General features: G+C 41.0%; 1 protein-coding gene across 9 annotated transcripts in view; it reads left to right on the forward strand.

Moving 5' to 3' along the window:
- Positions 1-1,874: 1,874 nt before the first annotated feature.
- Positions 1,875-23,656, forward strand: part of SETD2 (SET domain containing 2, histone lysine methyltransferase) — a 145,159-nt gene continuing 123,377 nt past the window's right edge. For all 9 annotated transcript variants that reach the window (XR_005593949.1, XR_005593950.1, XR_005593948.1 and 6 more), the window contains exons 1-2: positions 1,875-1,951; positions 6,588-7,526. Coding sequence is in view for 6 of the 9 variants with exons in the window: in XM_039524057.1 (XP_039379991.1) it covers positions 7,489-7,526 (38 nt within the window). In the remaining 3 variants the exon portion in view is untranslated. The remainder of the gene's footprint in view (positions 1,952-6,587; positions 7,527-23,656) is intronic.

Here is a 23,656-nt window from a genome sequence, read left to right on the forward strand (position 1 = left end):
TGAATACATTTTAAAACTCTGTATTCATTTCTTTATTGATAGAGTTTTTATACAAAGAGAGAAAACGAGACCAGGCTCTGGAAACAGAGAGAGAAAGAAGTGGGGCAATGAAGGCAACTAGAGAGACATAGAACTGTTGCAGCAGTCAGAAAACATGTCCAGAGTCTGAGGTCAATCAACCAGGTGTAAATCCACAATAACTCCATTAACTTCAATGGAGATACACAGACAGTGGTAACAGATCAGAATATGGACTTAGAAGAAAAGGCATATTTTAAATCATAAAAAAAGAACATAGAATATTCACCAGACAGGTCCTAGTAAAAATATTTTACCTCTGATTCAGCAAGCTATTCTGTGGAAGTCCAGTATTAACCCACGAGTACAATCAATTGGACACAACAGTAACAATTGCTATCTCCTGCATGTCACTAACTCTCCTTATTTTATTGCAAGTTATAAACATGATAATTGGTGTTAATCGTAAAGCCCTTCCTTCCTGAGGCATGTGAATATACGAGACCCTCAGCTTTCATGGTTGCAGAAAAGAGCTTGAAAATGTGACTGAAGTGCAAACTAAGGACTAAAAAAAACTGAAGGCAAATATGGAGAATCCAATTTTTTTTTTAAATCTCATGATTTTTAAGCTAATCTAATGACTAGGGTTTGACTCATGATTTTTAAATCTCTGGGGTTGGCAGCACTGCTCCTATTATGCAAGCACATGTGGTTCTAAAGTTCAGTAAAAATCTGTCTAATAATACCAGTGACTACAGAGTACAATTAGGACAACAGCCCTACGCTGGCCATACCTCAGCAGTTTGTCTGGGAGATGTTGTCTTTAGTGAATATTGTTTAATTCACTTTGGATAAGGCATCTAATGGCCTTCAGGCACAGAGCGCTAAGGTAACTGTGTGAGCCGATTCCTGATACCCATGCAAAGCCCCTTTGAAGTTTATGGGACTCCACATGGATGCAGGATTCTGCAAAGACAGGGCTCATTGAAGGACTGATGCCTAAAATATTAAATAGTTGAGTTATCAAAGTAACAGATAATGATGTTCTAATTACAGCCCAGCCAAAGTGACAATAATAAATTTCCTTATGTACTGGCTTAATGGTTTGCAGGAGCAGAGTCTACATGCACACAGGATCAAGCTCCTAATAATTATTGCTGGTTAAATACAGTAAAAATATTGTCAGATGTTGACAAATGTTATTTATCAAGTAAATTATTCATATTAAATCAGCTATAAAGATGACCAAATACTTCAAAAAGTGAGTTGTCAAATAACAACAAATACCAGCATCAAGTCATATATTTGAGCAGCTGCCTATGATTCCAACTCTGCAAACACACATGTGCTTAACTTTAAGTACACAAGTAGCACCTATTAGGGGGTCTAATGGTGATGTTATACAGACCAGAGAAAAATAGTTTAACTAGCAGATCCCAGGCTGGGTTCTTCACACTAACTGAAGAAACAACTTTTCATTCATAAATTGAATACATTTCATCTAGAAATTGTTGAGACATTAACTACAGAAGCCCATAATTCCTTTTTCAAGAGTCACTTTTCAGAATGAGTTCACTAACTTGTAAGGGAAAGCTTTGTTAGTGACACCATACAAGTGAAAGATAGAACTATATCATCCTAGAAAAGAAGGATGCAGAATCTTTTCTCATGCATAAGCCTATTTCAAAGAAGCAACAACTAAATGCTTTACTGTTCAGCCTAAATGAACCTGGTGGCTTACCTCAGACTTCCTTTTTATCACCCCACAGCTATTAGAGGCAGACCCTGGGCGGAACACAGGTGGTGATTTACCTCAGGTCTTGTTAGCCCCAATAAAAGGAGAGAGCAGCCAGCCTCCCTCCCCCTAGGGAAATCAAAGACCCAGCTGTACTAGCACAGCAATAGGGTATATACTGAGGGAATGCTACATCAGGTAAGAGGATTAATAAATTCTACTGTATGGATTTATTTTAGAAAAATAATTTATTAAAAGTTAGGGTTACTTTCATACCCCCATAACCACCAATGGGGGATTTAAAAATGCATCCTCCTAAGCCTGATTGAAAAGTTCTTTAATTTAAGAGATCCCCAAAGTAAAATACAGTTGATCTAAAACATTTGAATTGGATAGGCTCAAACACAGTGTAGTCTACTGGGAATACAGGCAGCCTAAGACAACATAGGCTAAAGTCCCTTTTGGTGGCACATCCACTGTCCTTGACACACTTTGCTTGCTCCTGCTTCTTAACAAAACCAGTGTCCAGGACTCTTTTCAGCTCTGCTCTTGTATAATTACTATCATGGCTAGTGTTTAAGTGTCTAGACAGTAGTAGGGTGACCAGAAGTTGTGATTTTATAGGGACAGCCCTGATATTTGGGGCTTTTTTTATATGGGCCCCTATTACCTCCCACCCCATCCTGATTTTTCTCACTTGCTATCTGGTCACCCTAGACAGTAGACACCAGAGCAGATACAATCAATTGAGCTGCCTATGGGTAGATGATTTGGTGCCAATCATGCAAACATTTATGCATGAGTGTGGGACTATGCACGTGTACTAATCAGTTCAGTAGGATTGCTCATGTGGATAGTTACTTGCATGCATATGTGCATACAAGATTAGGACCTTGTTGCTTCCTGTATATTATTTGGATCTTCCCTGCCATGACCTCATACCAGGAAAACTAATATGGGAAACTCCCTCCAGCCAAGCCCCTTGTAGCTGGGCTGAGCTTGTAAACTATGAACATTGTTCTGTGTGTGTTACAATTACTTTCTCTGCTTAATCATTCTTTTTGGCTGCTATCCCTAACAAACCATACTCAACCATGTATTATCTACATACTAACAGTCACCACACAATAGCATATTAATTAATTGATTTGTGGATTATTTAATTAATTTTACACGATATCCAATTAACAACTAACAATAGACACCACTGAATGCTATCTGACAAGTGTACTGAACAGATTGTGTGTTGTATTGAATATCGTATCACATATTGCAGCACTTTCAGCTTGATCAAATCCCAAATTTGGAGGTTGTTTTAAAAAAAAGTCTTCATGCAAATTTAAATTTTAGCCAATAATACTGTAATTTAAACAAGCCCCTGCCCCCACTACAGCCCAAATGAATGTGTTAGTCTCTAAGGTGCCACAAGGACTCCTCGGTTTTTTTGCTAAATAATATTATCACTAGACAATGCAAATGTAGAAGGGAAAGTAAGTAAAAACTAAAGAGAAAGTAGAGCAAGATTAGATTTGAAATGTTCCTTGTTCTAAGAATTTCAGATGCTAAGGCAGAAGTAAAGATAAGTTTATCTTTAATAAATTATTATTTCTAATATTTTTATTAATAAAAGTTAAATTACTTCTTCTGGCTTTCCCAGGGCATCCTATCTTCTCTGTGTCTATGTTTTAGGCCTCAATCCGGTGAGTTGCTCCATATGGGTTCTCTTTACCATTCACTTAAATGCCTTTTACCCCAATCCTGCACAAATTCACATGCATGTTTAGCTGGATGAATTATGCCCTAACACTGCCATGAGTTTCATGTATGGTGCATCTTCACTTAAATCAACATGACTATGTGTGCGCACAGGTCTTCCATGCAGAACTCGCTGCAGGTAACGGTGTAAGACTCATTGTAGTAAAGTTAAGCATGTGTGTAAGTGTTTGCAGAATTCGGGCCTATGTGTGTAAATATTAAGCGTATGTGTAAGTGTTCATGGGATCAGAGCCTTAGGCCACAAACTTGCAACTTGTTACGTACAGGCGAACCTTTGTACTCATGTGGAGACCCAGTGACGTCCACAAAGGCACAGTGGTTCACCTGTCTGGGTTCAGAGCATTGCCCTGCAAACTCATTAGGAGGCGACTGTCTGTCTGTCTGTACAGTACTGAGAATGATGTTGTTACTTAACAATTAATTGATGATGATTATGGCCGTATCCCTTTCATGATGCATTCAGAGGTAACTGTCCCTTGTATTGTAGAATATTGACTAAACAGCATTCATTATTTGTTGCTGTTTTTAAAGTAGTTATTGATTAATAAAATTATTTTATTGTGCCTAAGTAGCAGGCTTTATTTTACTGTTGCTGTAAAAAATGAAGGATAAAATCAAAGAAAAATTTCCAGACTTTTAATTTAGTAAATTCTAATTATGCCATTTTTCAATTGCATCACCAAAATGTTGTGTATAATTATCAATCAGCTTTGGGTGTCTATCTTACTTGAGAGACTCCACTTTTCATCTTACGTAAAATTTCATCATCCACAAATCTCTGCTGGAGGTTTAAAAAACTGAGTGGCTAATATCCCATTTAAGGTTAGCTTGTATATGTGAATACACAATATCTGTTCAGTAACAATAAACTCCTTTTCAAAGATTCTCTTGCAAATGCCTCTCAAAACCACATTTCAAGATTAAGGCCTCAGTTCAGAAGTCAGCTCTGTGGGAGTTAGATCCTTGCACCTACAATCATGTAGATATAATGGCAGAATTGGAGCCTTAATTTTGTAACTTCTTAGGATACTATCAGGTACTTTAGGGTCAAGATTTAATTATTGATTTCTATTAATTTTTGTGGGGGAAAAAATGTTTTAATTGTTTTGTTCAGACTTCAGTGAAAACCGTTTGCCCCTGACCCTGCAAGCTGTTCCACATGCACGGACCTTTGGGCCACCTCAAGTCCCATTGACTTCAGTGGGACTCTGTGCAGGTGCAGAGATCTGATCAGCTGGTAGGATCATGGCATGTTTGGATTTAAACCTTTTATGGCAGTGTCTATAATATAAACATTGCAGTTGCTGTGCAAGTGCAGGAGAACCAGCAAGCAAAAATGACTCATCTGCTTTTATTATCCAAGCTGATTGAAATGCAAAACCTAAACAAACATAAATGGTGAAAAATAAGGCCTCGATTCTGCAATAAGCTCCATGGAGCTGCAATGTCAGGGTATGAGAGTCTCCCCATCCATTCATAGCTTTGTGGAATTTAACTCAAGAAGGGACAATTATGACAACCTAATCCAATCTTCATTTTATACAGACCATAAGATTTCACCAAGTGATTCCTTCATCAAGCCCATAACTCCTGGTTGTGCTAGAGCATATCTTTTAGAAAAACATCCAGTTTTGACACATGGAGCTCATTGTGGGATAGGTATCTAATTTAAATTCCTCCTGTTTTAAGAATCAGAGACCAATATGGTTCAATGGTTCATGCCAGATATCAGGAAATTCTGAATAGTACTGTTGGCTTTCCCACTAGATTCATGGTTGATGTGTCCAGCTCAACTAGAAGTTACAGTCTTGAGGCAGGAATTACTGGGTGAAATTCAATAGCCTGTGATATGCAGGATATCAGACAAAATGAGCAGAATGGTCCCTTCTGGCCTTAGATTCTGACATGTCATTGAATCTCTCTGCCTCAACTTCCCTGTCTGTAAAATTGGAATAATACATGCCTCTCTGGTGTGCTGAAGATTGATTAATGTTTTTAATCATGTTGAACATAATGTGTTATGTATCAGAGAGGTAGCTGTCTTAGTCTGGATCTGTAAAAAGCGACAGAGTCCTGTGGCACCTTATAGACTAACAGATGTATTGGAGCATAAGCTTTCACGGGTGAATACCCACTTCGTCAGATGTATGTATTACATGCACTACATGCATCTGACTCTTTGTCATGATGTGTTATGCAAGTACTAAGTATTTTTTTATGAATAAGAAGCTAAGATGCTAACATAGGTAAAGAAATGTCCTTGATAAAAAATAGTAGACAAGGTGGGCGAGGTTGGAGCAACTTCTGTTGTTGGGAGACACAAGCTCTCAAGCTTACACAGAGCTCTGAAAGCTTGTCTTTCTCACCACCTTGTGTCTCTAATATCCTGGGACCAACTTGGCTACAACACTTGAGAAAAATGTTTTTTTAACCTGTGTCCTGTGGTGCCACTTGACTCCGCATGGTAGGACTACCATGTCCACTGACTAATAAGTCCACCCACAGGAGTGACTTGTAGTAAAATGCACCAGTGTCTACCTTTTCCAGTAAACTGGGGGCAAGCTGTGCAATGGCTACTCGAGAGGAGGGAAATCAAGTAAAAATACCAACGCTCTGGATGGAGGTAAATAATGTGCTGTAATGATTATGCAAATTCTCAGAAAATCTATAGAAGACAAAAATACAGCCCTTGGACTGGGGAAATCACTGAATGTTTATATCCATGGAATAGGTACTTGAACGGGGAGAGGGCAATGCTCCTAGTTCCCAAATGAAAAAAAAACAGACTGCAAACTACTCATCCGGGAAGAAAAACCTGATCTTCAATACAAGCCCCAAACCAACAAAACAGACATGTCTCCTTTAATAGTGAGCTTCCTGCTCCATGTTTGTTTCCACGACATGAAATTGCTTCTTTACCTTGCAGAGAAGGCGCCGCAGCTTGCATTTATGGCAGTTGCTTGCTTTGGGGCCTTGTCGCTGTTTCTCTCGCGCTCTGTATTTTCTGTTACTCTCTTAGTAGGAAGTAGATGAGTTACAGTTTCCGTTTGTGTTTCAGAGCAGGAGGAGGAGGGAGCGAGGAAGAAGCCTCTAAGCTCAGCCACCGCTAAAGAGGAAAAATACAGTATAAGGGGGAGGGGAGAGCTATTAAAAATATAATCTACTTTTAACTCCCAGAACTACATCATAAGGGGCTCTGAACCCCCCTCCCACCCCTTTCTCCAGGGAATCGGATCGAACACCTAGAGCAGAAGAGGAGCAGAAACCGAATCAGCGACGGGGGAAAGACACATTCGTCCACGTCTAAACTTGAGGATTTACAGTTACTGAGGGAAGGAGGTTTCAGTTGGGTTGATTTTTTATTTTTTATTGTATTGCTTGGCTGGATTAATTCATTGGGAAGAAGAGTGGCTCCTTTTTGGGGTGGGGCCTGGATCTCCGTGGAGGACACAACCCACCCCGCTCTCTCCACCACCCCGGCAAGGCGATCGCTTTTGGAGGGAGAGGATTATTGCTAATTATAAATTGGCTTCTTTCTGCCCCCTCCCCCGCGGGATGGAGGGGAGCCCCATGGCCTGGGCAGCGGCAGCAGGTTCCTGTTCCTGAGGCTGATTTCTGTGCATGGGGAGCGTTTTGTTGGCTGCAAGCGGGTGGCCGGAGGAGAATCAGCCCTGAGACACCCTCCTACCACCAGAAACTCCTCGCCGCCGGGACAGTCCCTGGTGCCCATTGTGGTGTCCCCATCCCCGGGGAGGAAGAGGAGGATGTGAAGGAGGCAGCCGGGGCAGGAGAGCGCGCACCCCCGAGCCCCCCAGCCCGGAGGTGGTTTGGTGTCTCTGGTGCGTGGGGACCCGGAGGAGCAGAGCGGGGGGGGGTTGTCTAACACCCTCCCCTCTCTCTCTATGCGGGGCGGGGGCTGCTCGGATCCTCGCTGCTGCTGATAGAGGGGGAGGCCGAAGATGGGGGATTTTTATGATCCGGAACATCCCACCCCTGAGTAAGTATTGAATTTCCCCACCCCTCGCCGCAGGCCGGCTCAAGGGTGGGGGGGTCCCCCACCCACGGCCTGTTCAAGGGGGGGCACCCACACACCTGAATTGGCCTGCTATGGGGGGGGCTTACCCCAGGGCCAGGCCTGCTCGTGGGGTGTCGTCCCCCCCCGGGGCCAGGTCTGCTCTCCTCCCCTCCCCCGGGCCAGGCCTGCTCGTGGGGTGTCCCCTCCCCCGGGCCAGGCCTGCTCTCCTCCCCCGGGCCAGGCCTGCTCTCCTCCCCCGGGCCAGGCCTGCTCGTGGGGTTACCCCCCCCCCCCGGGGCCAGGTCTGCTCTCCTTCCCCCCGGGGCCAGGTCTGCTCGTGGGGTTCCCCCGGGCCAGGTCTGCTCTCCTTCCCCGGGCCAGGTCTGCTCTCCTCCCCCTGGGGCCAGGTCTGCTCGCCTTCCCCCCGGGGCCAGGTCTGCTCGTGGGGTCCCCCCCCCCCGGGGGCCAGGGCTGCTCTCCTTCCCCCCCTCCCCGGGGCCAGGTCTGCTCTCCTTCCCCCCCCCGGGCCAGGCCTGCTCGTGGGGTTCTCCTCCCCCCCCGGGGCCAGGTCTGCTCCCCTCCCCACGCACCCGGGCCAGGCCTGCTCGGGGTTCGCCCCCAGGGGACAGGCCGTTTTTTTGTGTGTGGGGGGGGGTTAACCCCCGGCTGGGGGGAGGCAAAATGGTTCCCTGAGCGGGCTGGGGCCTGGCGCGGGAAGGGCACCCGAGGCGGCGGCGGCGCGGGCAGGTGCGCGCGGGGCTGGAGTGGGGCTTGTGGGCCTGTCGGAGCCGGCGGGAGGGTTAGGCCGCGCATCCGCGGCCTCGAGTGAGAGCCCGGCCCGGGAAGACAACGGCTGAGCCGGGGAGAGGTGCAGTGTGGGGGCGGCGAGGAGCCCACAGCCAAGGGCAGGCTCTGCTTGTGGGGAGGGGGCAGGGCGGGTCATTCTCCTTGTAAGCCCCCGAGAGTGTATGTTGGGGGGAGGACTGGGGGGGGTCACTCTCCCTGCCCCCCCCGCCCAGGGGTCTGTTTGGAGGGGGTCACTCTCCTTGCCACCCCTCCACCCCCCAGTCTCTGGGGGGAAGGCAGGGTGGGTCACTCCCCCTGTCAGCCCCTGAGACTGCATGGGGGGGGGGGTTGTTCTGCCTGCCACCCTCCAGGGGTCTGTTTGTGGGGGAGGTCATTCTCCCTGCCACCCCCCAGGTGTGAAGGGGGGCAGGCTGGGGTGGTCATTCTCCCTGCCACCCCCCAGGTGTGAAGGGGGGGGCAGGCTGGGGTGGTCATTCTCCCTGCCACCCCCCAGGTGTGAAGGGGGGCAGGCTGGGGTGGTCATTCTCCCTGCCACTTACAGCTCTCCCAGTGAGGCTCTTTCTCCACTTTTTTGTGTGTGGATGATCAAATGGCTCCTCTCCCTGCCTGCTCCTTTGTGAATTGTCCCCAGTTCCCTTAGGGATGGGTAACAGGTTGGGACTCAGGCTCTGGCCAGGTAGGTGAACATGGCATTCTCAGAGAGATACTGAAGTTGAACTAAAGCCATGTTGTGCCCCTGCCCCATTTTCTAGCTGAAGGGAAAAACGGTCAATGAGATACAAGCCTGAAGAGGGGACAGACTAATGGCTGATGTTTGTTTGTTTTTCTCTCTGCCAGGGATTTTCACCAAAACATACACACACAACAAGCAGCATGTCAGGGCTGCTGGTTTCATCGCCTCTTGGAGAAGGTGGTTCAGTAGCTAATAGTGTTTTTCGTCTTCTTCCTCAACAGTCTAACAGTTAGCTACTGGTCCTGAATAATATTTTGTGTTTATAGCATGCTTTGCCTCCTGAAGGATCCCAGAGTGCTTCATAAACTTTATACATGCAGCATCACTGAAATGCAGTCACCTCTGGGATGGAAGGAGGCAGACAACTGGCACATAGCACTCTTCCAGTGTAATAGTTGGATGGATGTGAAGGGTAAAAAGGGATATTTTGAACAACAGTGCAAACCTTTTAAGCAAAATGCCACAAGATCTCTAATGTTCAAGGAGAGCAGATGGGATTTATGTGTCACCCAAAATGAGGTTTTGCTGAATGATGCTTACATCTGATGCTTCTAAAATTAGTAAAATGCCAAAGATTCGGTTTAAATTCAGTTTGTTTTACTAAGCCTAGATCATAGGGTCTTTTATTTCTTCTAGCAAATGATTAATAGGTGTATGTAGAAGTGCTTATTCATAACAGATAACCCTAATTGTTGGTGTAATTTTTGGCATTCCAGGTCATTTCAGTATTAAAATAAGTAGCTCATATTAAGCTCATGTTAAAAAAACCTATTTATCATCTTGCATAGTCACCAGTCACTTAGAACAATCTCCAAACATATCGTAAACCCGATTTATAAAAATTCATATTGGCTTTATTTAACAACTTTTAGTTACAAATATTTCTTTGATATTTTATCACAACAGGGGTTTATTATCTCTTAATAAATTTATTAAGGGGTGGGATTTTGAAAAATCTTCAGACAAAAGTTATGTTAGAGAAGCCTTTTGAAGTGTGGTCATGTAAAGAATCCATAGAGAAGCTGTCTTCCTAATCACCCTCCTGTGTACTAGATCCTGGAACCTTGCTCTTATATATCTGATCAGTGTTTCCCACTCTGTTAAAGCAAGTGTTATATCTTATTCAGGCACATGTCCTTCTATAAAGCAAAAGGTGCATATGCTTTATAAAGCAGATCAGTCATGGCATCTTCTTTAGAGGCAGGAATGCTTTGTCTTTAATAACATCCTTCCCCTTTCTCAAATGTCACATTTTAAAAAATGCAGTGCATAGCATGTTCCAGTAGCCAGATGAGTATTTTCAAAGCACAGTTGTCTGTCTTGTTGGAGGACGTAGGTTAAAAACAAACCATGATAGCTGCAGGATATTTTATGCTGCTGTAGAAGATGGCTTCCTCCAAATATGGTACCCGCACAGGGTACAAACTATCAGCCTGTATGCAGACTTGTCACTGACAGATTTCTTACTCTGTTGCTCCAGAATTTCTGTTCGTCCCCTTTGACTGGGAGATTAAATGAAATACTTGTTACTTATCCCTGTAGCTAATGCAATTAATGACCTGTCTGAACATTCTTGGATTTCTTGTACTGTTTAGGTGTAGTTGCTGTGAAAAGAAAGAGGAGATACAAATCCTGGTTTTTCAAAATATGAAAATGTAACTTTTAATGTCTGAAATGTATAAATAAATGGTGGTGTTTTGGAGAGTGACAGTAATGGCTAGGTGACTTGAACCCTTAACTGGAGACCAGTAAATCAATAGGCTTGTACCTAGTGCAGTGTTTTTTCTTAATGGGACTATTGCTGAGTAAATTTTGCACTAGATATATTAGACTGAAGGGAGCTGTTTAATCACATGGTTGGCACTTACAAATATAACATCCAAGATATTGAACTTGAGTGTACAGTGATGATGCCACTGACTTGAGTTTTCTTGTAAGGAATTAAAGTCCCTTTACACTTTCACCTGCTTATGTTTTATGGTACGTGTTCCTCTCAACAGTAAAACTTAGAATTTTTGTGAAATTCACAGTATAAGAAAGCCAATTCATATTGTCTTTGTGTGAAATAGAACTTGCCGTATATCTGGATAACTGCCTTATAGACAGTCTTTCCTAATTTTTGTGTCCAGATTCAAAGTCTCATTCATTGTAAATCTGTCTGGTTTTCTCTTGTAAATTTGCATAGTATTGACTTTGATTTAGCAGTGATATTTGACAAATTAGTTATTTTTTGTTTGTTTTGAACTTGGATAGGCTAAAGTGGGAGGAAACGTAATCTGTATGTGAGTAAAGTTACTAGTGAGCATATAGGGCTGCTAGTGGTGCAATTAAATGCTGGACAAACTATTTTCTTAGAGAAGAAATTCAGTTTATTTTTCAGTTCAGATTATGTATGTATTAAAATACCCAGTGAATTGAAAATGCAAAAACATCTTAAATGTTCCAGATTAAAGCTGACACTTTTGTGGCACTAAATATTTGTTCACTGTGAGACAAATTCAGAGAAAAATTTTGTAGTTTACTTTAGATATTTGTAAACCATTTATTACACCCGGAAACTAGAATACACCACCAAGAATTTCCTGCAACAAAAAAGCAGTATGAATTAACACATTTGAACGGTATAAGGCTGAAATCTGCACTTGTTTCTTGTTTTGCTCTCTGCTGCAGGTTATAGCTTGGCTGTATCTTCTTCAACTTTACTGCCAAAGGCCCCAGACCTAGGTGGGTGACACTGCCCATCCACACATAAAGGTCTGCCTATATGGATCACCCTACAGCAGAAGTTCCCAAACTCTTTTTTTTTTTTGCTGCACCCCCCCCTTTGGAGATTCATGTTCTAACATAGGGGTAAGAGGAGAATCCGGATGGTGCAGAGTTTGGAGGGAGTGGGGGGAATCCCCAAACGACCAGTGTGTACAGGGAGGAGGCTTGTACACCTTGTTTGAATCCCAGCTGCCCAGAACAGTTACTCATGTGCGCTCAATGGTTCCACCCCCTCTGTGTATGCATGCGCACGCCAAAGTGTGAGGTTTTTGTTATGGGGCCAGGATATGTCTGCAGTGCCATGGTTATGTTGATTCTGAGTGCAGCCACTAGGGCTGGCGGGGTAAGTGTTTGAGAGAGGAGGAAGGTGTGGGTTCTTGGGAGGGTTCTTGAGAAGCTGGTTGGCACTAGAATGGCAGTATGGCACTGGGTGTACTGGGTAATAGTTCATTTTTAACCAGTCAGGTCCTTGCCTCCCCCGATAACCTCAGTGCACCCCTCAGTGGGGCATGCCCCACAATTTAAAAACCAGTGCCCTTCAGGATCAGGGCCTAAAACTATGGTATTCAAAATTATTGATAGATTTTTAAAATATTTTAAGGAAATGTTTTGTCTAAAATGTGAGCTTTATAGTAGTTGCCATGACTTTATTATTTTTCAAAACTTGTTGCTATTTTAAAGACTCCTGGGCAATTTAGTACTGTTTGTGGGTTGTGTCACTTTGGGATTTGATTACTTTTTTCTTGTTGGCAGCTGGATTCTATTTTCTTTTCCCCAAGAGTAAATTATCGGTAGCTTAGTGCCCTCAACACAAGGTAGGCGCTCCTGGCAAACACATTGTAGGTGGATATAGTTAAATCAGAAAGGTAGTTCCCTCAATTATGTTGTTATAATGCATCAGGGAGACACTAATGCAACTGAAAAAGACTTATTTTACAGCTGCCTCTCCTTTTGATCACTCTTCCTTATTAGAGAGACTAATGGTCTCCCAGGGCATGAAACTGAGGGAGGAAACTTGGCTGTTGTGGCATGTGAATTTTTTTTAACTACATTCTTGAGATTACTGCACTGTGTCACTTGCTTCTCTAAGAGAGAGCTATTTTAAAGAAAAAAATGATGTAATTATATGATGCATGTACAACTTAGATTTTGAGCCTAATATCCATAAAAACAGATAATTTGTAGCTTGCAGGTCCAAGTTTGTATACATCTTTTTATTAAAACATCTCAATGTTGTTCAATAAATAAATTGAGACCAGGCAGAAAACTGTCAATGCCCTAGATTTCTGCTTACACCACTTATAATTGGACTGCTGGGAATAATTTTAAGTCCTTTTTTATTCTCTCAGGCAAGTCAGTCTTAAAGAATGAAAGCATCCAAAGTGTATTTTCAAATGTATGTAGCATTTCTGTTAAATTATGCAATTAATGTACCCATTGTTTTCTATTTCTAGAATCTGTATATATGCAGTCTGTAATTTTACGACAACTATTCTGTTTTTCAGAACTTTGAAACATAAATTTCTGCAGGCACAAATTGTATTGGGCAGCACTACTTTGGTACATCTTTCCTATTTTCAATATTTTTTTCTCTACAGGAAGGGATACACAATGAATAATAATAGACTTGAACCTCCCCCTTTGTCCCCAAAATGCTTGCAATAAATTCATGCAGTTCTCTTGTGCTCCTGAAATGTACACTGTGAATCTTGTCATTGCATTGATAACTGGACTGCATTGGGGTAGCTAATCATACCACTTGAAGGCTTAATGAGGAATCAGTTGAATCCAGTACATTTATGCCCATTTTGAATGTAAATACTTACAGCCAAAACTTTCAAACTTGGATGCCTAAAGTTAGGCACCTCTATCTCTATTTAAACACCTTAAGAAGTGGCCTAACTTTCACTGGACACCACAGTTCCAGCTGAAGTAATATATGCCAAACATCTGCAGCTTTCACTGAAAATCAAGCCACCTCTATTTTGGTGTCGGAATATGGAATTTAGGTGCTTAGCTTTAGGCAGCCAAGTTTGAAAATTATTCCTATGTTTCTGAGAGAACAGTACTTGCATAGTGTCTGACCCTTCAGTTACTTACTACATGGTGTAGTGCTTGCTTCAATGGGACTACTCTCAGCAGCTGAGTCTGCATCTAATCATAAATGTTTTCAGGGTCAGCCCCATAATTAAAATTAGATATAATTGTCCCACCCAGTTTGAACATACTTTGAGGTAATGTAGAACTGAACAGTGCACAGTACCCAATTGTGGGAAAATAGTGTACTGACTTGTTCACATAAGCAGGTTAAATTATTTGAATAATTCATTAATTATCTGCAGACTATTCATGTGGTAATTGTATGTTGAGTTCCCAACTAGAGCTGTACTTTATGCAATCATCCTGTATAGCTTAAATTATACAGGTGTTACGGTTCTCTAACTGGAAACTCCCTTCTGGATTTTACAAAAATTGATCCTATTCTCTGGACTTCGGTAGAGAACTAGTTCAGTGGAATTACATGAGGCGGTTTGCTGATCATTTTGCACTTACAATAGGACAACAAGCTTATTGTGTGTAAAATGGTACTGTATAACTTACGTTCTGTCATGCTCTAACCTAATTTTTCTTTTTCCAACTTTGTGTTCTCCAACAGTTAATTTTCTTTCTTTTAAAAATAAAAAATCTGTTATTTACAAATAAGAGCTGGACTTTTCTTTCCTGCATTAAGAATTCTCTTCCCTTTTCTGTTCTTGGGTATCTAACTTTGAGCTCCCTCGCTTTTTTTTGGCAGATGGAGAGGGATTTCTTGCTCTGCGCTTTCTCCCCTCCAATGCTTTTCTTATTTCTCTTCTTATTTCTCATACAGCTTCCACCTTAGTCATCTCCCCTGTATCACTCTTCCTCTTCCATTTGCTTATGTTTCAAGAAACATGGCAAATCTACCCTGCCCATGCTGCATACAGTGTCTTGAAGGAACACAGTCAACCTGAAATTAAGTTAACTGAAAGATTTCAGAGTAGCAGCCGTGTTAGTCTGTATCCGCAAAAAAAACAAGGGTACTTGTGGCACCTTAAAGACTAAATTTGTTAGTCTTTAAGGTGCCACAAGTACTCCTGTTTTTTTTAACTGAAAGAGTATAAATTACACTACGTTTCAGATACTTCATCTACCACTGAGTTCCTGTGCCAATTTCTGTAGTTTTACAATTTTCCCTCTGTTTTTATAAAGCTTTTTGTTTTCTGCTTCTGGTGTAAAAGAGTCTTACAAAAAGGAAAACTGACAGAAGAATGCTGTCAAATGCACGAAGTAAACAAACTAGGACTGGAGAAATACTTCCCCCCCTAGCTTCCAGTGATAGTAATTCTAGGTGTGTGGTGACAATAGACAGAAGTGATCTAGATTGGGAGTGTCCCTTTGACATGGGATAGTTCTAGAAAGTGGAAGGAAGGGAATGGAAGAAACAGGTGAAATGGCATCTAGAGAGTAGTTGCATAATTAGGTGTTCAATTTGATTGTTGCTTTCTTAAAAGGTGTGTCCTCTAAATGTAGCATCTTTTGAGCACTTCAAAATAGTTATTTTGAACATTGAATGGTGTTTAATATTTGCAGTGACTTGTGTATTTTCATTGACATCGTAACTGCTCCATGCTAAATGGGATGACCAAGTCAGTAACGCTTTTTTCTTTTTAACTACTGTAAATGTTATGGATGGATGAAAAATAACAAAAGCAGGAGTTAAGGTTGCTAGTATATCCTAGCTGTTGCTAGGTATTGTAGCACGTACAATATGTTTTCAGGCCTCTGATTAGCTGGACAAACCATTATGAGACAGATGCTAAAATCTGAAGCATGTAAAAAAGCCTTTTTCTGCCTGGCTTTATTATCATGTGAAGTCCTGTCCCATTGTAGACAGAAACAGTTAGCATAGTATTTTAATTCTTTAATATTAAATACTTTCTACTTTTATAGGTCTAATGTGTCAGTAACAAGTTAGACTTCAAAAGTATAAAGGGCAGAACTCTTAAGTAGCCTTAAGTATATATGTATTGAGGATATATATATGTTTCTATAAGATATACATGTAGTATCCTAACTAGTAACGAAAAGTGCTGCCTCTGCAGCAGGGATGAACTAACAGTACAATGAGAAATTTAAGTGTAATTTCCTGAGTTGTATGGTTGTATGTGTAAACTTAATGTTGCATTAAAAATAGGTTATTTGCATTTAATTATGCTTAATTTACAAGAAAAAAATGGATTCTGGTTGCATTAGTGGAATTGTGCAACTTCTGTTTTATCACTTCATAGATATTAAAGTTGACTAGTCTATTAGTTACTGACTGACACTCAGTACCTACTGGGTACACTGGACAGTTATGCAGCTGGTTCTTATAACTCCGTAATTCCATAGGCATTACTTTTACTACCCATGGTCAAGCCCATTTTTAATTGCTTGTATCTTGTTAATTTTCAGTGTATGCTGATGGGACCCAGCAGTCCTCATTGAGAACTAATCACATGTGAAACATAAAGTCTAGTTCAATTACCTGAGCTATTTTTTTTTTTAAAGTTTTGGAGTAGAAGAATCACCTTCTCCCACCTATATTACTCATAAATATCTAATGGATTTTTCTATTTCTCTCCCCCCCCCCCCCAATATCCCATTTGAGACTAAACAGGCAAGGTTTTGCAGTTGACAAGGAGAAATTGACAGTTCTGAGTGGAAATAGTGTTAGTCAGACATGCCAAACCCGCAAAAATACCACAGAAATTGGGCTTGTTTTTGGATTAATTGTCTTGTGAGTTGCTTGTTGGCTAGTGTTTGGCTTGTAGCTTGTTGCTTGTAGCTTCTTTTTTCTTTTTTTTGGATCGGCTCCCGGCAAACAGCAGCAAGGGGCAAAGTGGGGAGAGAGGCAGGGGTGCACAGTGGGCCCACCACAGTCCCAGACTGCATGCCAGGGGATCTAGACACACAGAATGTTGGGGTTCTTGGGGATTAGCTTGTTTTGGCCTTGTTTTGAATTGGGATTAGCTTGATTTTTGGCCTATTGTGAAAGTCTGGGTACTTATTTAACCGTGTGAAAGTTGGCAACTCTGGTGACAGTAAAAGTAGTGAAGCACTTGCAGTTGTACTTATAATACCCTTTAATAGCAGTGCTGATACCTTGCAGAAAATTCTGAAGACCAGTGTTTAGAAACCTACATAAGCCTATTTTCATTTTCACTTCCTTTATTATTTGTTATATTTGCATAAAAACAGGATATGTTAAGTTTCTGCTACTACTGTAGTTTGCCCACCTGAAATCAGCTTCTGTTGAGTGTTGCCACAGCAACCAAACCAGGATGCTGGGAACTGTACCTGTCTGAGGGCAATAATACACTTCATATGTTTGCCCAGAGTGTTTAACTGTGTTTTCAATAACTTGTTTCTCCCTCTCCTGCAGTGGTGGGCTTTACCAAGTAATTTATTTCAGACAATCCAATTGTTTAAAAAGTAATGCCTAGAGTTTAGATTATTTTTAAATTTGTAGCCCCTTGTGTTGGAGGGGAGGGAAGAGTGACTTTCAAGATGTGTGGTGTTGCTCACTGAACCTAGTCAGCAAGTTTTGTAATATAAGCTTAAACTTTATTTATCACATAAGAAACAACAAAGTAAAACAAGGATTTTGGATTCTGTACTGAAGCAGTGACCTGGATAAAAATCTGGCTGGGGTGGTACATAGTTCATAAATGGCAGCAAAGGAGTAAGTGATGTCCCTCAGGGCTCTATATAGTGGCTAATCTCAATTTTATCTGTAAAACCAAAAACATGCATCTAAACTTGCTGATGCCTACATTGGATCTGTCATAAATACTGTGGAAATACAGATTTGCAGAAGGATCTGCGAAGATAAATGGTGAAGGCAGTCGTCTTATAAAATGTAAGGACCAGCATTTGATGAGATGAGGTGTAGTAGGCAGTGAATGGGTAACATGCTAGAATTAGAATTTAGAAAGACCCTAAGTATGTTAGTAAGTATTGAACTGTATGATACTGCAGGGAAAGCAAATGGTGGTTGTATGCACTGGGTTATAAAGGAAGGGACTAAGGATTCTGCTGTAGAAGATGCTTGAGGCCACATCTAGAATACCAAATGGAAGACTGATTTTTTTTTTTTGAGGACATCCATGCATTGGAAGACATACAGGGGAAAACCTTGACTAATTTGGGGTACAAATGTAAAGCCTTGTGAAGATAGGCTTCAAGAACTAAACATGGTCAGACTTGAGATAAGTTTACTAGTGAGATCTTAAATTATCCAAAAACTCATGGGGGTCAGACCAGAACTTATGTAAAAATCTCTTCTTGATCTGTTAACAGCATTGATAAACCAGGGAATGATTTAAATTAGATTTTAGTTTTTTTTCATCCAGAGATCAATGAGCCTAGGAATCTAATTAATGATGGGTGTTATTAAACTATTGAAAAATTTATTCTAAGATGGGTGTGTGTTTGTGTGTGTGTATATATATGTGTGTGTGTATATATGTAAAATTTATACGGCAATCTGTTGAACTCTCAGTACTGAAAAATACAATGAAAACATTCTAAAAGTGAATGCTCTTAATTTTAAGTTTGACATGGAAAAATCTTGGAATAGATATGAAAGGTGTGTGCTGGTTGGACTGCAGAGGACATGATTAGTTGAGTCTTTAGTTCTTTCGCTTTTGGGAGGAAATAATGGGAACAAGGGCTTAGTTATCAACTTTAATGATGTGTGTGTCTAATACCTACCACAGATAGTGTAAGTTTACACCTTGATATGTCAGTGCTTTGTCTATTTTGAACAATCTGGATTTTCCTTCATCTTTGGTTCCTGACCTTTTTCACAGTTTGATAGCATTTGTTTTGTCATGTAGGTCTAGAGTAATGATGAACATAAAAACTTTTTACCTTTTATTAGAGACTAAGTAATGCGTGTGTAACACCGACAGACCCTGGTCATCGGCGAGCGGGATCAAACCTGGGACTTTTGAAGCTTAGTGCACGCACCTCTACTGCATGAACTAAAAGCCACATGGCTCTTAGCTAATGCTGTAGTAAACTTATTAATCTCTAGAATGGTCTAGGTGCTACTAGAGGGGAACAGAGCGCCACATCAAGCAGGCATAGGTTACACATGCAAACTGTATTTGTTAAAGTAAAGGTGGGGAGGGGGAAATTATGACAGGTGGGAATGATGTATATGGCTATAATTTCCTGGCCTATCAGACTAATTTTTTTCATGGTGCAAGATGGGTGAGGTAATATGTTGTATTGGACCAACTTCTGTTGGTAAAAGAGACAAGCTTTTGAGCTACACAGAGCTCTTCTTCAGCTCCATGACTTTTCGTGGTTAGACAGCTTGATTGCCTTTTAACTATGAATCTTATGTCTTGCCTGTCACTTAAAATGTTTCCTAGACAGGCAATTTTGACCCCTAAATATCTTTAATGTATGGATGAGTGGACTTTGCTTTCACTGGCTGACGGAGAGCCTTCGGAACAGTGAAGAAGCATCGGGAAAGGAGACGAAACATGTTGGCTCAGTCTGGAGGAATATTGTACTTGTCCAGCCCTCAGAGGAGGTTGCAAATGTATGTAATAGAACCCTTCTGCTAGAAGGAGCGCTGCAGGGAGGACCCAATTGTTTTCTTCAAAACAGAGAGGAAAACAAATTGCAGGTGACACATCAGAGCTGCACGTTATTATTAGGCTTGTCTAGTCGATATGTTTGTTTTGCAGGGTTCTTGAGATACATTAAATTTAATGGCCAAACCCTTTTTTCCCTTGCACAACTATAAACATGCTCTCTGAAGCCATTAGTGCCAAAGAGTTTAAAAGTATCACCATTGATTATTCTGTGTTTCAAAGGGCCAGCTTTTGAGGGGAGGGTGTTGGTATGTATATTCATGCATCAAATTTGCAGTCTAAATCCTAACTGTTTATGGAACTCAGGAAATCTGAAAGATCCTGCCCAGAAATGTTCAGCTTGAATCCATTTTTGAATCTTTTAACAAAGTTGCTTTAAGCCTAAGACTAGTCTTATTTCTTAGTTTATGTTAAGAGCATTAAAATGACTTTTCTTCAAGTGGCACAGACAAGTCTAGTTTTCCTTCCAGTTAGCAAAAAGTCTGTCTGCATATGGCAAACATTCCTTGACATTGTGGCAGCCAAAGTTTGTTACAGCATGGTCTAGCTAGCTGCTATTGCTGTGTCCTTACTATTTTTCAGAGAACTGCCCATCATTCCATTGGCACATCTCTACTGATAAACAATGATGAGGGAGCCTTAGTGTCAAACAGCTGCTAAGGTTTTAAACACTGTGACTTGTGGTCCTTTATCTCCTGTTGCTCCCACCATTGCTAGCAGGGAATATTTTAGAAAAATTGCTAATATAGTTAGGTCCAAACAGCGTTATCACTGGTTATGAAACCAGGTGGAGATACAGCCCTGGTTTAGAGCATGCATCTTAAAAATTGTTTATTGGTATTGATCTTGTTTCATTGTATTGAGAGCATTTTTTTAAACCTGGTTATAACACAATTTTGCTCAGTCCACACTAATAGACCAAACTGTTAGTATAACCAGTTTGTTACTACAATGTGTAAACTTGGCTTATACCGGATGGTTCGCTGTTTTTTTTGCTCTGTGTAGGAGAGGGGCGGGGGGGGAAAAGAAGCATGTTCCTTTAGTACCTTTTGCCTCCATACCAAGAAATGGTATCAACACATTGCCCGTATAACTGTTTACGTAGAGCTTTGGTGATTACATGAAAATGTCAGGGTGAGTTTTGAAATGGAAGAAGCTATGAGCAAAAAGCCAGTTGGTGGCAGCTCAGACACTTAGATGAAACACTGGAGCAGTTTACAAATAGCCGCCATTTGTTCATTAATGAAATTGAAGGGGAAAACACCGTACTACTAGCAATGTAAGCCCTCACAAGAGTGTGTTTGAGAAGTTCTCTGCATATCCATGTGTGGAAAGTAATCTTTAGTTTGCATAATCATTGCCCTTTGTGGTATAATGTTGTGTTTTTTCTTAGAATTGTGTTACTTCCTCTGGTTAAGTGTCAGTTTTGTGGCCATGAGGGTTTTTCTTTGCATCTTTTCTGAGCTCTCACAGGTTTGCGTCTGAGATAAATAAGATTCTCCTATAGTGTCATAATTTTAGGAAAGCTATTCTGCCCTAGGGTAACCTTATTTTTTTTATTTTTAAAATGAATCAGAAGGCAGAGTAGAGTTTATATTATGAAAAGTATGTACCAACCCCTTCCTTATGGTATTTCAAGCAGTTGTTTGCACAAACAAGAGATTAAATGAACTTTCAAAAATATTTCCAAATTGAAAAGCTGAAATGGTTTTCATATTTAAAAAAAGGACATAAAAGGACACTTATGTTGATCTTGGAAATAATCTTTTGACCTAATTTTTGTCTTTATCTGTCTTTGCAAAATTCAGGTAATTCTTCATGGCCTTCATTTTAATTCTTTTCTACTATATATGCTCAACAACAAAAAGCTCAGTATTTAGGAATAATTCTATAGCAATAAACAGTGTGTACCCAATGGAAGAAATCTTTTTATTTTTTCAGAGTAGCAGCCGTGTTAGTCTGTATCCGCAAAAAAAACAGGAGTACTTGTGGCACCTTAAAGACTAACATCCGAAGAAGTGAGCTGTAGCTCATGAAAGCTCATGCTTAAATAAATTTGTTAGTCTTTAAGGTGCCACAAGTACTCCTGTTTTTTTTATTTTTTATTTGTATTAAAGTAGTGCCGTGAGTCTTAAACCAACATCAGGGCCTCATTGTGCTAGGCGCTGTGCATAGAAATAGTAAGAGACAGTCCCAACCTGAAGTGCTTTCTTTATAAATAGACAAGACAAAGGATGAGAGAAAGGGATAGAACATACAAGCATAATATTGGGAACTGGGGTAGGGAGATTGAGTGAGTTGCCCAAAGCCACACAGGGTGCCTATGGCAGAGCTGGGAACTGAACCAAGATTTCCGACATCCCAGTCCAGGCCTTAGCCGTGGGATGTAGTTTTTAATTTCAAGCTTCCAAGGAGTTTTAAAAACATTTAAAAGGGCAAAATGAAAAGTACTAGGGATGTCATGTATTTGCCGTATCTTTGTAAGTACCACCTTACTTTGATTAGGAGTACGTCACTGTCTTTTTAATGTTACACTTGATTTTATAGCTCTTCTTCTTGTGACTTTGTATCCCAAAGGAAAGATTTGAAAACAGTCACTTTAGTGTGTCATAAGGGAATGTTTAACATAAGAACAGCCATACTGGTTCAGACTAGTAGTACATCCAGGTCAGTATCCTGTCTCTGATAGTAGTGGCCAGTGCCAGATACTTCAGAGGGAATGAACAGAATGGGTCAATTTCAAGTGATCTGTCTTCCAGTCCCAGGTTCAAGAAATTGGAGGGTTCGGGACACCAAGAGCATGGGTTTGCATCCTGACCATTTTGGCTAATAGCCATTGATAGACCTATCCTCCATCAACTTAGGATTCTTTTTTGAACCCAGTTATACTTTGGCCTTCACAGAATCCACCAGCAATGAGTTCCACAGGTTGACTGTGTGTTGTGTGAAGAAGTACTTCCTTATGTTTGTTTTAAACCTGCTGCCTATTCATTTCATTGGGTATCTTATTATCTGAAGGGGTAAATAATACTTCTCTATTCCATTCATGATTTTATAGCCCTCTATCCTATACCCCCCTCTTAGTCATCTCTCTTCTAAACTGTACAGTCCCAGTCCTTTTACACACCTCTGATATGGAAGTTGTTCCATTCTCCTAATCATTTCCATTGCTCTTCTCTGCACCTTTTCCAATTGTATCTTTTTTGGATGGGGCGACCAGAACTGTATGCAGTTTTCAAGGTGTAGGCGAACTGTGGATTTACATAGTGGCATCATGATATTTTTTGCTTTATTAGCTAACCCTTTCCTAGTGGATCCTAACCTGTTAACTTTTTTTGACTGCCACTGCACGTTGAGTGGATGTTTTCAGAGAACTAACCATGATGACTCCAAGATCTTTCTTGAGTGGTAACAGCAAATTTAGATCCTGTCATTTTGTATGTATAGTTGGGATTATTTTTTCCAATATGCATTACTTTGTACTTATCAACATTGAATTTGCCTGCCATTTTGTTGCTCAGTCACCCAATTTATTGTGATCCATTTGTAACTTTCTGCAGTCAGTTTTGGACTAAATGATCTTGAGTAACTTTGTATTGTCTGCAGATTTTGCCACCTCACTGTTCATGCCCTTTTCCAGATCATTTATTAATATATTGAACAGCACAGGTCCCAATAGTGATCCTTGGGTGACCCTGCTATTTACCTCTCTCCTTTGTGAAAACTGACAATTTATTCCTGTCCTTTGATTCCCATCTTTTAACCTGTTACTGATCTGTGAGAGGACCTTCCCTCTTATCCCATCACTGCTTAGTTTGCTTAAGCTTCTGTGGCTTCAGTCAAGTTCTATATCTTTTTCTGTCTCACCTGCAGGTGGACTCATGATGCCGAATAGATAGCTATGGATTATTTGTTGTAGTGATGTAAGTGTACACAACACATTACAGATGTGGAAAAGGCAAGGTCCCTGCCATGAGGCACCTACAACCTACCATGGACTATATGGAAGATGGGAGTAGCAATGCAAACACATTAAGAAGTGAAGATGTTGTTAGAGTTGGAAGATTAATTTTCAATGGCTCTTCTGATACCTTGCAGTCGGTATTTCATCACCATGTGTGCTGTTTTATGAT

Source organism: Mauremys reevesii, linkage group 2 (assembly GCF_016161935.1).
Source record: "Mauremys reevesii isolate NIE-2019 linkage group 2, ASM1616193v1, whole genome shotgun sequence".
Lineage (NCBI taxonomy): Eukaryota > Metazoa > Chordata > Testudines > Geoemydidae > Mauremys > Mauremys reevesii.